The following is a 16,032-nucleotide window of genomic DNA, read 5'->3' as shown; positions in this document are numbered from 1 at the left end:
TTTTTTTTTTGCGGTAAGCGAGCTTCTCACTGTTGTGGCCTCTCGCGTTGCGGAGCACAGGCTCCGGACGCGCAGGCTCAGTGGCCATGGCTCACGGGCCCAGCCTCTCCGCGGCATGTGGGATCTTCCCGGACCGGGGCACAAACCCGTGTCCCCTGCATAGGCAGGCGGACTCTCAACCACTGCGCCACCAGGTAAGCCCTATTTTTTCTTTTATTTAAAAAAAAAAACAAAACAAAACCTTTGTTTATAAAAGAAATTAGCCTTTTGGCATGGCATATACTTTACAAATATTCTTCTCAGTTTGCACTTTTGTTTTGTCTTTATGATTTTTGTGTCCTACAAAGGTTTTAGAACGTTTGTGTAGTTTTTGTCCTCTGTTATTGATTCTTGCTTAGAATGCCATTTTTCCATGCCAAGATTTAAACATAATTCCTCCATGCTTTCTCTTAGTATTTATATAATTTTACTTTTCAGTATTAAGCTTATTAAATATTTGGTGCATCTGGAATTTATTTTGAATACATTTACTTTAGAATAGACTGACCAACCAACTGTTCTAACACCATTTTTTGAGTAATTCTTTTTTTCCTGCTAATTTGAAATACCAGTTTTTATTAAAAGCTAAATTTTTGTATGCATTCTGGATCTATTTCTGGAATATATTATTTACTTTTTCCACTAATCTCTTGTCTATATATGCATTCATGTTAAACTGTTATAATTTTGAAGCATTATATTTCAATATCTGGTAAGATTAACCTTTACTGATTACTCTTTTTTAAAAGACTTTTTCTGGCTGTTCTCCCATTTTTATTTTTCTGTGTGAACTTTAGGACTATTTGGGCTTCTTCAGCAAGTAAACATTTTGGTATTTTAATTGGAAAATGTGTAAAATTTAAAATTAACTTATGAAGGGCTTCCCTGGTGGCGCAGTGGTTGAGAGTCTGCCTGCCGATGCAGGGGACACGGGTTCGTGCCCCGGTCCGGGAAGATCCCACATGCCGCGGAGCAGCTGGGCCCGTGAGCCATGGCCGCTGAGCCTGCGCGTCCGGAGCCTGTGCTCCGCAACGGGAGAGGCCACAACAGTGAGAGGCCCGCGTACCGCAGAACAAAAACAAAAACAAACAAACAAACAAAAATTAACTTATGACGAATTGACATCCTTGTGATATTGAGTCCTCCTACTCAGGAACTGGTATCTTTATTCAACCTTTCTACTTCCAAGTTACGCAAGTGTCCTTTTTATGACACTCAAGAAAATTTATTCCTGGGCATTTTACATTTTTTCCTTACTACTATGAAGATATTTTTCTCATTATATTTTCTAACTGTAAAAGTCATCACATGAGAGAGCTATTGAATTTTTAAAAATAAAGAATTTGAAACCACAATTTTACAGAAATGTTGTAAATTCAATAAAAAGAAATATATTTTTCCAGAGCCATTTGACACTCCATCATCCTTAAATATTTTGGTATGCATTTCTTAAAAACAAGGACATTCTCTTATTACATAATCACAATACATTCATCAAAATCAGGAATTTAACACATATAAATTACTGTAATCTAATCCTTAGACCCCGTTTAAATGTAGCCAATTGTTCTGATAATGTTCTTAAGTAAAAGGATCCAATTCAAAATCTCATGTTGCATTTCATCGTCTTATCTCTTCAATCTCCTTTAGTCTGGAACAGTTTTTAAGTTTTCCTTGACTTTCATGACCTTGATGCTGGGAGTTACAAACTATTATTTAGAAGAATATGCTTTAGTTTGGTTTGTCTGATATTTCCTTATGATTAGTTTCAAGTTAGAAATCTTTGGCAGGAATGTCATAGAAGTGATTCTGTGTTCTCCTTCCGTCTTACCAGGTGGCACATAATTTCACTTTAATCAGTTGACTAAGGTGGTACCCAGAGAGCTTCTCTGCTATAAATTTGGTTTTCCCCCTTTTGTAATTAATAAGTATTTTGTGAAAAGGTATTTTGAAAATATATAAATACCCCTTTTCTCATGAAATATTTAATCAATCAATGTAAAATTATGATTTCCTAGTTTATTCAAAGGGTTTTAATTAATTACTATCATTATATATTTTGATGCCCAAATTGTTTAATTGTTCAGTCTGGCCACTGGGAGTACCTTCAAGGTGGTTTAAGCATTTCCTTGCTTTCTGGAGCAGTAAGATTTTTCAGGCTCATCTTGTACTTTTCCCTACTTGATCCTGCCGACCAGCTCTTTTCCCAAAGAGCCCTAGTTTATTTTAATGCAGAATTAGACTTAAAAATCAAGCTCTGGCTGCTATGTGTGCTCATTGATGTTAGAGTGTCGCTGCCCCCAGGCCCTCTCAGTGGACAGATCTAAGGAATAAAAATGTACATTTATGTTGTTTGCATATCAATTTATATCTGTGAAAGCCATGAGTTTACACCAATTCATTCAAGTCCAATGCAACACTACAGTCATTTTGGCTTTCTGTATTTGTAACTCTCTTCTCTCAAGTAAGAAACCTTGCTCCTATTAACCTAAATACATTTGATCAGTTCCACTGTGTGTAGCCAATCTTTCATACTACTGCCACCCCATCCCCACTAAGGGTCCTACACTCAACACTGGCATATCCTGTCCCCCTCCCACCTTTGCTCTCCTTACCCCTCTTGGCCTCTGATATTCTGCACAGGCCCACCCCACATGTGGATGCCCACCACATCCTGGTCTTGTCCACTGGGAAACCCTACCATTCTCCCCAAACCTACAGCTGGCATTGATGCCTACCTTCCTCTACTACCCTCAATGCTTTTGCAACTCATTTCTTCAGGGAAACGGGCAAGCTATTGAATATTTGGTTACTTCCATTATCAACCACTTCAGTCAATACCTTAATGGATTTTCAGTCTATGCAATTCTGTTTTCTACTTATATAATTACAATACTATCAATTATTTTTGTTTCTCTCCTTTTCTTTCTGTTTTTTTTTAACAGGCAGGCATACCTTGTTTTATTACACATTGTAGGTATTGTATTTTTTACAAAATAAAAGTTTGTGGCAGCCTTGTGTCAAGTAAGTCTATTGGCACCATTTTCCCAATAGCATTTGATCAGTTCCCATCTCTGTGTCACATTTTAGTAATTCTCACAGTATTTCAAACCTTTTAATTATTACTATTGTATTTGTTATGGTGATCTGTGATCAGTGATCTTTTTTTGTCTCTTTTTTTCTAATTTTTATAACTTGTGTATTTCTTTTATCAAATTGTGTTGCTTGGGGCTTCCCTGGTGGCGCAGTGGTTGAGAGTCCGCCTGCCAATGCAGGGGACATGGGTTCATACCCGGTCCGGGAAGATCCCACATGCCGCGGAGCGGCTAGGCCCGTGAGCCATGGCCGCTGGGCCTGCGCGTCCGGAGCCTGTGCCCCTCAACGGGAGAGGACATAACAGTGAGAAGCCTGCGTACCACAAAAAAAAAAAAAAAATTGTGTTGCTTGGTACTTCCAGACATGTGTAGCACTAGTGGTATTTGTAAGCTCTTCCTGAATTTATGCTATTGCTTCTAGTGTTTCAACATTAAACATGATGCTGTCTTTTGTTTTGATATATTCATCAAATTAAGAAACTTTTTTCTACTTAAATTATTTAAAAATAATATTGAATTTTACTGAATACTTCTGTATCTGGAGATTATGATTTTTAAAATGTTGACTTGTGGTAAGTTATATGGTTATACTTTGTAATTGAAATTTCTTGGAATTACTAGGATAAATCTTACTTTTTTGTGTGGTATTACTGTGTTAATATGTTTCTGGGCACTATAAAATTATAATATTTATTTTTATTTATGCACGAGATCAGTCTCTGGTTTTCTTTTACCCACTGTCGTAACATTTGGGTATCATTGTTTTACTTGCTTCATCAAAAAGATTTGGAAGCTTTTCTTCTCTGTGTTCTGAAACATTTAACTAGCATTAGAATTATTTCTCCTATAAGGATTTGATGGAATTCACCCGTGATAACACCTTGGTTACGTACATTTGCGTGTGTGTGTCTGTTTTTGTGTGTGGGGTGTGTGTGTGTTTGTGTGTGGGGTGTGTGTGTGTGTGAGAGAGAAAAAGAGAGAAACTACTGTGAGATTATTTTCCACTTTTTTCAAGACAATTTATTTATTTAGGTTTTCCCTCCCTTCTAGGGTCAATTTAGGTAATACGCATTTTCCTGAAAAGTCATTCATTTTTAATCAGAATTTTAATTAGTTTGGCACATAGTTGTGAAAAATACTTTTATTACCTATATAATGATATTTACCATTGATTACTTCCCAGTTGTATTTCTGACATTGAGTACTTATGATATTTTTTCCTTGTTTAGATAAGCCAGTAGTTTTTTTCCCTTCAAAGAACCAGCTCTTGAATTTGTTTACTCTTCTACAGTTTTTCTTGTTTTATAAGTTCATTAATTTCTACTTTTCCATTTTCTCTCTTTTATTTCTCTTATTTATTTTAATTTTCTTTTCCTAACTTCTTGCATTGAATGCTTCATTCTTTCTCCTTTCTTGTAATATAAATATTTTGGGGAATGTACTTTCCCCAGAGAAAGACTAATTATATTCCATTGGTTCATGAAAGCAGTCACTGTTCTTACTTTCTTGATATTTTATAATTTCAGTTTTGATATGCTGTTTGATTTAAGAATAGATTTGATATATGATTAATATATCTCACTAATTATGTGGAATATTTATATACTCAGTGATTCATTTTCTACTTAATTTTGGGGTAAAAAGGAAGGGAAGATACTGTGGAAGTTATTTTGTCTCCTGAGGTTTTTTTTTTTTCCAATTTGCTCTTTTTTTTTCTAACAATTTTTAAAATTGAAGTACAGTTAATTTACAACTGCTGAGATTTTTCATTTATAAATTTTAAGGCCATATAATTTGGAATACAAAAATATTTAATAGTAAGTCTCCATACCTAAACCTTTCTTGATGTAACAACTTTAGACAATGGATATTCACAATCTAGTATGAAATGAGAAAACTTTGTCTCTGCACATCTTAATTTGATTATTAATGTCTAATCTGAATAATAAAATCTAAGTCTGGCTAATTTCATTCATACCTTCACATATTATTATTCAACATACATTATTTTAAAATATTCTTTAACCTGTAGCTATTAATTATTTGCTGTGTGAGGGAATCTATACAACTATATTTTATACTTCCAATTCTCTGTTGAAACTTCCAATTTGTTACTCATTATTATTTACACTATTGTCACTAGAATCTATGAAGAATTTATTGTTTGTGTTAAGGTTTACAGAATTTACCTACTGTTTATTAGTATAGTCCATATTACTTAAGCCTTAGTTGTATTGTTATCAAATTGTATTTTTCAGAGAGCTCATGGTACTTTATATTCTCTGAGGTCTTATATTTATTTGTTACCTTTATATTTATTGGAGAATAAAACTCATGAGTCACATTTTTTTTCCCCCTGAGATTATCTTACTGTTTGCCAGGACTGTTCTGTGGAGAAGACTAAGGCCAAATTGAGTTTTCACTCTTATAGGAGACTTCCTCTTTTGCCTGGGTGTTAAAATAATAGTTTATCTTTGAAAAAGTGACATTTAGCTACGAATCTAGTACATCTAAAAGATCTAGTCTCCTTATAAATCATGTACTATGATTTCTCTTTCCCTTTCTGGGTCATGGTATTATATTTAGTTCTTCAGACTCAGGTCTTTATATGAGAAAAGTGTTCTTGTGTAATATGTTTGAGCATATTTTGTCCTGTGCTATTATTACTATTTTCTTATTCAGGAACAATTTTCACATGTAGTGTCGCCTTTCTATCTTCATTTATCACTTTCTCCTGTTCTTTTCTCTATTTATTTATGTTTACCTCAGTGTTCTGTGACTATATTTTCTTACATCTCTATTGTCATTTTTGTTATTTCTAATGTGGGTTCTGTCATAATTATTTTTCTCTTTTTTCCTGAATATAACCTGTTCATTTGTAACTTATTTCTATTTAATGCCTTATAGATCTTCATTTTTCTTTCATCATGTGTATGTGTGTGTATGTGTGTGTGGCCTTTCTTCTCATTTCCTGCCATACTACATCTTCTGATGTGTATTATTTGATTTTTGTTTGATAAGTTAATTGTTTTTCATGCTTTCCCTAAGAGTATGTTATGCCTAGGTGCCAGGATTATTGAACAGTGGTTATTTTTTTAAAGCAGTTTACTTGCTAGAAAAAAAAATAGTGGTGGGAAATGAGCTGGGATAGCAGACAGATAGAATTTTCTTATATGTTAACTTTGAATATTTTCTCATCAACTTTGTTCTGTACTCTTCCTTAAATCATATGTCTCTAATTAGTAATTCATATTCCAAAGGTTTCTTGGTAGTGATTTCTCTATTTCTCTTTAATGACTGAGATCAGCTGCTTCTGTGTTAATTGTCACGTAACATTTGTCCTCTGTTTTACCACCGCAACAACCTGACTCTTAAAAAACTATGAGTATAGGTAGGATCCTTTTGCAGCCCTACATTCCATATATATCATGGGCTTGGGGTTCCTCTTAGTGTGTCCAGCCTCAAGAACTTCCCATTCCAGGTAAGAGTTCATTGGTTTACCCCTCAGGGCTAAGGGAACCTACCTTTCCCTGGAGAACTCTGCTTATTTCCTCAAACAAGAGAAGTATGCATATGAATGCCTTTTTTAAAATTTATTGAAATCACATCATTTGGCTGATATTCTTTAGAGTTTGTAGGAAGGAAATATTTTTAATCCTCAATTTTAATGAAGATCAAAGTTTTTTCTTCTTTTTACACTTTGTTACTTAGTGAGCTCTTTGCCATGGTGTATAATGTCAAAAATGACATTGATATGATATTCAATCTCATATAGAAATGTGGTAAAATGATTAAAGTATTGCCTGCAAGGGGCAGAGGGTGTTTTGTTTGTTTGTTGTTCATTTATTTTTTATGAGTTTTTGGTGAATATTCTTTAAACACAACTTTATATTCCTCATATATTCTTGCCTTCATTACTTTTCCTTGATTTATTTTCCTTGCATGCAACTCATCCTTGCCTGACATATTAGAGCCATGTTCTTTTTATTTATTCATTATAATTTAACAAATAATATTTATTTAAATTGAAGCACAGTTATAAGTTCTAGTGTTTCATATATAAGTAGGGAATGAATCCTACACTTAGGGGATAGTGATAAATAGAAAAAAAATAGGTATAAATGATAAAGTCATAAAGAAAGATAATGCTTGCTTAAGTGAAACTATTTTCAGGTTTAGCACAGCTACTTTTTTCTAGGGAAGAGAAGTTTAAATGTCACAGATGGGTTAACTTTTGAGGTGGATCTAAATGAATGGATATGTTTTTTAAGTTGAGAAAGAACCAAAGATAATATCATATTGAAGGACAAGGTATGGGACTTCCCTGGCAGTCCAGTGGTTAAGACTTCACCTTCCAAGGCAGGGGATGTGGGTTCGATCCCTAGTCAGGGAGCTAAGATCCCACTTGCCTTGCGGCCAATAAACCAAAATATAATACAGAAGCAATATTGTAATAAAATCAATAAAGACTTTAAAAATGGTCCACATCAAAAAAAAATCTTAAAAAAAAAAGGACAAGGTATGTTCATGGAGCAGACAGAAAATGTGTTGTTGAGAGATGGGGGGGGCAAGGGAGATGAACATGGTAGTGGTATTTAATGAGGTTCCACTTGGGTATGATTATAAAAGGCACTGTATTCCATATAAAGTTATGTAATCTCTATTGGAATTTTGGAAAGTACTGTGATAGTAGTGTGAAGGATGAGTTGGAAAGGAAGAGGTTCGAGTCAGGGAGACTAGACAGGAGGTAATGGCAGTAGTACAGATGAGACTCAACGAGGGTCTAAAACAAGGTTCTGACGTGTTGCATGCATGTGAATAGCACTTCTTCACAGTGTGCACACAGTATGGCCCTTTTCAGTGGCCCTGCCATTAGGATTGGAGAGGACATGTTTGAAAGATACTTAGGATACATTTCAAAAGAGGCAGAATTGATGGCTTTCATAACACCTTGGTCCTGAAGGGGAAAGAATAGAATAGGATCCCAAGGTTGGTGATAGAATTGTGAAAGTGATAGGGATTTTCTTAACCCAGGTGGAGAATTCAGGAGGAGGATCAGGATTTTGAAGGAAAGAAGTATGAGAGGAATTTTAAGTGAAGATTTTGTTATCGTGAGTCTGATTTTCCTGGATGACATTCATGTGAAAATTAGTGGAGTGAAAGTTAGAGTTCTGGGCTGGAGAGTTTGATTTGAGGATCCGAAGTGTATGTGTGATAGCTGGAGATGTGGGTGCTGATAAGGTCATGCAAGAAGTGGTTCTAAACTGAGAAGAGAAGACAGGGATACTGAGAATGGATTGGTGGGCAACATTGATGCTCAAGAAAAGAAGACAGGAGTTGGTAGAGAAGTCTAATAAGGAAAAAGCAAGCGAGGAGAGAATGCTGTCACAGAAGCCTCGTAGGTAGAAACTTCACCAGTGTCAAATGTCACACAGAGGTTAGTACAATGGTGACTGAAAAGAGGTTATTGGACTAAAATCTACAAGATTTCCTATAATTTTTAATAAAACAAATTTTAATGAATAATGAACGTGAAAGATAAATTTTAGTGAGTGGAGAAGCGAATCTGAGTTGAGGAAATAAACATGAATGTAGATGACTGCATTCATCAAGATATAAAGGGAAGCTATTTCAATACTTTGTTGTATAACATTCCCCTCTATTTTCACTTTTCAGTTAATATATGTCTATTTTAACATCTTAACCACTCAGACAAGGGGCAGGGACAACATAAGCCCACTTGCATAATTGTCCCTGTTGGTGTGTCAGCTTTTATTCATAGAAGTCCATGATTGGGCACTATTCCTTTGCCTCTTGATGGTCTATTTAATTGAGATTTTTCAGGTGCCTTATGTCTATTGAATGTTACTTCAAGGAGAATTAACTTTGAGATTTTAGAAAACAAATTATTATTTGAAGGGAAAAGAATAAACACATTATTAACCACTAGCATAGGTATGTTTAATTCTCTATTATTACACAAGTTTAGACTTATTTAAAAACATAGAACTAGATCAATTATCTAAGTATATAGGGGGAATTAATTACACTTATAGTCTCTGATGGAGATTTTCTTTTTACTCCTATCCAACTCCTTGTTCTGTACTTTAGTCTTATGCTAGAATTCACCTCCTGCATATAAGAACTGCTATTCTTACTAAAAGTTCGTTGATAATGTTTCTGTTGCTATTGCTGTTGAACTGTTTCTTTGCACGCTGAATACTGTATTAAGCAAAGTTCTACTTGTCACTGGATTAGTCATTAGAGTGTGTGCTATAACTACTTTGAAGAGGTCTGTTTTCTAGCCTACCATACTCTGAAATTTCCACAGTTTCTCTCTGTTGTTGTCACATTTTCTCTTTGGCTCTGTTGTCCACTTCTTTTACCTTGCCCTATAAGCCACTCAGATGAATTTAGTCTCATAGTAAATAGTGGTTATTCATTTACAATATTGTTAAGTCTTCACTTAGTCTACTGCTTCCTCTTAGATTTTGCAAGGGATATTTATCTACTCTTAAGAGGGAAAGCTTGTTGGAGAAAAGTAGTTTAGTTTTATTTTAACACTCACAAAACATATCTTTATATGTTTTAACATATCTTTATAACTCCTATCACAAACATACTTAATTCACCATACTGCGCAAATATGAAAATATATATCTACCCCGAGAAAACATTAACACATGTAAACAAAAGATCATCGTGTCACTCACATAAAACATTGGATTTTAGTTTCTCTATTTCAATAATATATAGTAGGCCTTATATCAATAAAGATAATTGTTTTTTTAATTTTACCATGAATTTCAAGTTTAAAATTCTTTATAACCACCCATTTATATCAGCTTCTAATCCCCTTTCAGACTTACTCTGGTCAAAATCCTTGATTTTTATCCCCATTATAGGGTTAAGCCTCTTCTACTCTGCCAAAAGCCCAAGTAAGACATATTCATGAGCAGAGAAAAAGACTGGAAAACAAACGTAAGCTTAGTATTCTTTAAACTCTTTAAGCTTTATCCCTGTATTAAATTTGATCACCAGAGAAGTTCAACTTTACAATTTCATGGTGAAATCTTTTGGTTTTTTTCTTTTTAATGAAACTCTTCAAAGACAAGATCCAGTATATTGCTCAAGTGCTCAAGGGCCTTTATGTAAAAATCCTTGTGACAAACACTTCTTGGAAATGAGGATCGGTGAAGAAATTTTTTTGTGAATTGTATAGTGTCCTTCTAGGCTGTGAGTACTACCTAGACTATTCTGTTTTGTTTTTTTTTTAACATCTTTATTGGAGGATAATTATTTTATAATGGTTTGTTAGTTTCTGCTTTATAACAAAGTGAATCAGTTATACATATACATATGTTCCCATATTTCTTCCCTCTTGCATCTCCCTCCCTCCCATCCTACCTATTCCACCTTTCTAGGTGGTCACAAACCACCGATCTGATCTCCCTGTGCTATGCGGCTGCTTCCCACTAGCTATCTATTTTACATTTGGTAGTTTATATATGACCATGCCACTCTCTCACTTTGTCATGGCTTACCCTTCCCCCTCCCCGTATCCTCAAATCCATTCTCTAGTAGGTCTGCGTCTTTATTCCTGTCCTGTCCCTAGGTTTTTCGTGACCATTTTTTTTTTTAGATTCCATATACATGTGTTCCCATATGGTATTTGTTTTTCTCTTTCTGACTTACTTCACTCTGTATGACAGACTCTAAGTCCATCCACCTCACTACAAATAACTCAATTTCATTTCTTTTTATGGCTGAGTAATATTCCATTGTATATATGTGCCACATCTTCTTTATCCATTCATCTGATTCTGGTTTTGAGTTTACTTGGCTGTGCCAAGCCCAGTGCAAAGTTGCACCCTCAGGTGCCACAGCTTTCCTCAGGCATAGTGAGTTTTCAATTTTTCTATTCTTTGCTGGCAATTCTTAGTCTTATAATATCTGTTCTGTGATTTTTATGTTTTTGTTTTAACTGAAAGTTGAAGATATTTACTTTTTCAAAGCCCTTTTTAAAGTCAGAATTTCTCAAACCTTGTCCTTTTCCCAAATCTCTATGCCACCATCCCCCTTTTATGTCCACACCAGTCCCCAGGGCTATTTCTGACCCTCTTCTTAAACTGGGTTAGGAAAATGGACTAAACCAATACTTAGTAGAAGTCTTTTCATAACCCATGTATATAAAAACTACTGTATGACAGATGAATGGGTAAAGAAGATGTGGTATATATATACACAATGAAATATTACTCAGTCATAAAAGAAAGAAATAATGTCATTTGCAGCAACATGGATGGACCCAGAGATTACCATACTAAGTGAAGTAAGCCAGAAACAAAAATACCATATGATAGCACTTATATGTGGAATATAAAATATAACAGAAATGAACTTATCTATGAAATAGAAACAGACTCACAGGTATAGAGAACAGACCTGTGGTTGCCAAGGGGAGAAGGGATTGGAGGACAGATGGATTGTGAGTTTGGGATTAGCAGATGAAAACTGTGATATATAGGATGGATAAACAACAATGTCCTACTGTATAGCACAGCAAACTATATTCAGTATCCTGTGATAAACCATAATGGAAAAGAATATGAAAAAGAATATGTATATATATATATGTGTATAACAATCACTTTGCTGTACAGCAGAAATTAATACAACATTGTAAATCAACTATACTTCAATAAAATTTTTAAAAATGAAAAAATACTACTATAATTAAGATTTTTTATAATATCCCATATCAGAAATATTACTATACTAGAAGCATTTTTTATATAATCCAGCTGTAACTTGGATCATCTAAAATAATGATTCCATATAATGCTAAAGTGCAATGAGGTAATTTTTTCTTACTGAAGGCTTAACTGAGTAAGGTAGGTAAGAAAATACCTAAAGCATGTAATTAGTATTTTCAGGTTTATTAAATGGTAATGATTCATGTGGTAACAACCAGTTTTCTGTTTATATTTTACTATTTTCAGTTTTGTATTTAGAAAGTGGTTATTTGTTATTGATGATTCAGTTTTAGATCACAAAAGACTTAAACAAAAAGTGTTTGAAATTTTATGATTCAGTTACCTGGAATTAAAATGGATAAGTTTGGACATGTCAAATTCTAATTCTTCATTATTGGGATGTGGTCAATGAATATGTCTTAAAAAGGTTAGAAATGCATTAGGCCGGTGATTCTCTCAGTACCTGTTCACTAAGGGAAGGAATAATGTGCATCTTGGTATTTATTACTGCTTTCCATTTTAAATTTCCAACAGCATGCATTCTCCTGGGGTATGGAGAGTACCTGTGATGTGAAGACCCATCTTTGTAATTATGCTTGTTGTCAATATTCTATTTTCCTTTTCATCTCCTTTGAAGGATGTCAGTTCTTTCTGGTACTGAAGGGGAATCACAGTTAGTTGCTTTTAGCTATGACTACTATCTTTCTGCTTGTAAGGGAACATGTGTGATTTGCTTACACTTGAACTTCAGAAGGAATTGCAAACTGAATCCAGACACTGGAAGGTGCTCTGTAGAGTTCTGAAGAGGAGCTAGCCAAAGATGGGGACCTGCATAGGAATGAACAAAAATTACTAGTATTACAGAGAAGGAGAAGGAGATGAAGAGGGAGAGGGAGATCTCAAGAAAACTCTTCTTTGAATTGTCATGTCTGGAGTTCTGGAACCAGTTCATATTCTAAAGGTATAGGATAAGGATTCTGAAAGGCTTACTCCCAGAGGAGTGACATTATATGACACATGTTAGCACCAGAATTTACTGGAATTAAACAAATAAACAAACATAATATTCCAGACTAGATTTGACATCAATGAAAGACATTAAATTCTTTCCTCATTTTAATCACCTTATTCAATTCTGCTTGTGTAACAAAGACTGTTAATACATCACTTCCATAGTCACTGAATTCTTTTACTATGATGAATGTTTGCAATTAAATTGTATTTACAAACTTGGTTAATAAGATTGCCGAAAATTGCTCACATTTTTAATTGATTTTTTTTTAATTTTGCAGGCTTGCAAATGCCTAAGAACATTGATTATCCTCAGTTGAATACATTATGCCACATGAGAGGAATACAATACAGGTAAGTTATCACGCCTTTCTTTTCCTGTCATTCAAATGAATATGAATAGGTTTGTTTCATGGATAAAGTATAGTAATAAACCATTATTGACTCTCAGAGGTACCTGATTTACCACACAGATAAAAACATTTGAAAACCTGGAGGTTATTTCTCCAGGTTGAAGGGGCAGAATATATATGTCATATTTTAAGGAAACAGTTTAGTGTGAAACAAACATAACTCATCCCTAGCTGGGCTCTTTGTAGTACTCAAAAACAGTCATAAGGGAAAAAAGCTTTAAATGGTTGAAAACACAAATCCTGAGTGAAACAAGTACTTTAGCAGTGCCTAGGAGATGCCTAGTTGAAATATAATGGAGCCAAAGAACTAAGAAATATCACGGTTCATAGCTCAGGGTTCCTAAGATGTGTGACACTTGAAAATATAATTTTTTAAAATCTATTTTCTTGCCAACTCCTTTTCCCAAATTGAATTTTTTGAAATTATAAAACTAGTTAGTTTCTTTCCCATCCATCAGTGTCCATCTACCCTCCCACTTTTCTTCACTAGGAGAGGAACTTGCCTCATCTTAAGTCACATCCTCTTAACCACTTCAAATTATTTCTACATCTTCATTGACTTTTCCACTCCTTTTTCAGAGAAAGAGAGAGGGTATGCTTTTTTTTTTATTTATCTAAATAATACTTTTTTAATTATGTGCTTCTGCCCCTTCCTCACTCTTGGCACCTTTCAGCATAGGGTAAAGAATTAAATACATGCCCTCTGGAGTCAGGTTGCCTGGTTTGAATCCTGGATCAGCCATTTCCCAGCTGTGTGGTCTTGGACTGGTTACTTAATTTCTCTTTATCTCAGTTTTCTCATTAGTAAAATGGAGATAATAGTCATATCCATTTCAAAGAGTTATTAGGATGATTAAATGAGCTAATATATGTAAAGTAAACAGTGTCTGACACATGGTAAGAGCTACATAACTATTTTTATTATTGCTATTCAAAAAAGCTCACCCAAGTTTTTAACTGTTGAACTTAAATGCTGGTCCCTTTTTTCACACGTAACAAGCTAGTTAAGGCTTTTGGAGTAGAACACCTTCTTTCCTCTTATTTTCCTTTTGCTTTCTAGCCCAGGCATTTAAAAAATATATTGTATTTCTAGATTCCCACCTCCTTACCACCCTTGGGGAATCATAATAAGAGAGATTAAATCATCTAGATCTGGGTCTGCCAAATAATCCATTCTACATAAATTTTATCAGCCTTCATCTTCCTGGTTTGAGAATCCCCCCCAGGCAGTGTTTTCTCATCAGACCATCATCTGGTCCAGGCAGTCTGGTTGTCCTGCCTGACTTCCCTCTATTAAGTCTCACATTTACTGTACCTTCTCTCAGACACTCCCCTGAATTTCTTGGATGTTTTCTTTTGAGGCAGTGGCACACACCAGGGGCCTGGAAGGGGACACATTTTACAGGAACTGTGTATAGGTTTTGGGTCATTCTTTTAGAAAAAGATTATAAGATTACAAATACATAATTGGATGTGAAAATGAGTATTTACTTAGAATGAGAAAATAAACTACAACAAATTAATGAAGGCTTAGCAATTCAGGTCCTTTTTCCTCCCTGAAATTTCTTTAGGCAATTTATCAGAAATGTGTACATAGAAATTGTCTTTCAGATTACAAAGCTTTCAATTGATTTCAACAAATTGAGAAGGGATTTAAGAAAAATATGTTCCTCCATATTTATTCTATATGTATTATATGTTTAAAATGACCAATGAAATATACTTTACCCCATAATAAAAACAGAAAGGCTGAGAATTAAATGACTCAAGGATTGAAATTTTTTTATACATTAAACATATGAAGAGTCTTAGTTTTGATACTATACCATACACACACACACACACACACACACACACACACACACACACACACACGTACATATGTATATTCATCTTCTTTGGATAACTGTCCTTCCTCCCAGGTCCTTCCTTTGGCCCAGGGTGGGAAGATGGAGGGGAGGCTGCTACTCTCTACCACTTCCCATGTACCTCTACCATGGGCTCCACTCCATTGTTACAACTGCTTCTGTCCCCTATCTGGGTGCATGTGAGCACTTCTCACTGGATTACATATATATATATTTACATGTGTATATGTATACACTTTGTACAAAAGGCAAGACCCAATGTTGTCGTGGCTGCTGCCCATATATGTGTGGTCTCAGTCAGTTGGTGTCTATCTGGTATTTCTTCTCCTCAGAATAAAGGCAGTAGATTGGCATATTCTGGGTTTTCTTTTTAAACCACATAAAAGAAAAACTGAATAACAAAGGGAAAATGATGTCACTTTGGATTCCTAAATTCTTGGGTATAGGACTTTTTATCTCTAGTAGACTATGTTCCATGAGAGCAGATTTGTTTTAATTTTATCTACTTATTTATTTTAAAAATGATTTCCTAATGTATTCTTTTTTTAAAATTTTATTTTCTTTTTTATTTTTGGCTGCGTCGGGTCTTAGTTGTGGCATGCAGGCCCTTCGTTGTGGCGTGTGGGCTTCTCTCTAGTTGTGGAGTGCGGATTTTCTCTCTCTAGTTGTGGTGCGGGCTCCAGTGTGCATTGGCTCTGTAGTGTGCGGCACGTGGGCTCTCTCATTGAGGTTCACAGCTCAGTAGTTGTGGTGTGTGGGCTTAGTTGCCCAGCAGCATGTGGGATCTTAGTTCCCCCACCAGGGGTCAAACCATTGTCCTCTGCATTGGAAGGTGGATTCTTTACCACTG

At 34.9% G+C, this 16,032-nt stretch overlaps 1 protein-coding gene across 1 annotated transcript in view; it reads left to right on the top strand.

Moving 5' to 3' along the window:
- The window catches only part of CNBD1 (cyclic nucleotide binding domain containing 1), a 437,906-nt gene that overhangs the window by 6,962 nt on the left and 414,912 nt on the right, over nucleotides 1-16,032 (top strand). The window contains 1 exon segment of the mRNA XM_029222632.1: nucleotides 13,183-13,255. Within this exon segment, the coding sequence (XP_029078465.1) occupies nucleotides 13,183-13,255 (73 nt within the window).

Source organism: Monodon monoceros, unplaced genomic scaffold, assembly GCF_005190385.1.
Source record: "Monodon monoceros isolate NGI ecotype Baffin Bay Population unplaced genomic scaffold, NGI_Narwhal_1 Super_Scaffold_14, whole genome shotgun sequence".
Taxonomy (NCBI): domain Eukaryota; kingdom Metazoa; phylum Chordata; class Mammalia; order Artiodactyla; family Monodontidae; genus Monodon; species Monodon monoceros.
This window is presented reverse-complemented; position numbering and strand designations above follow the sequence as displayed.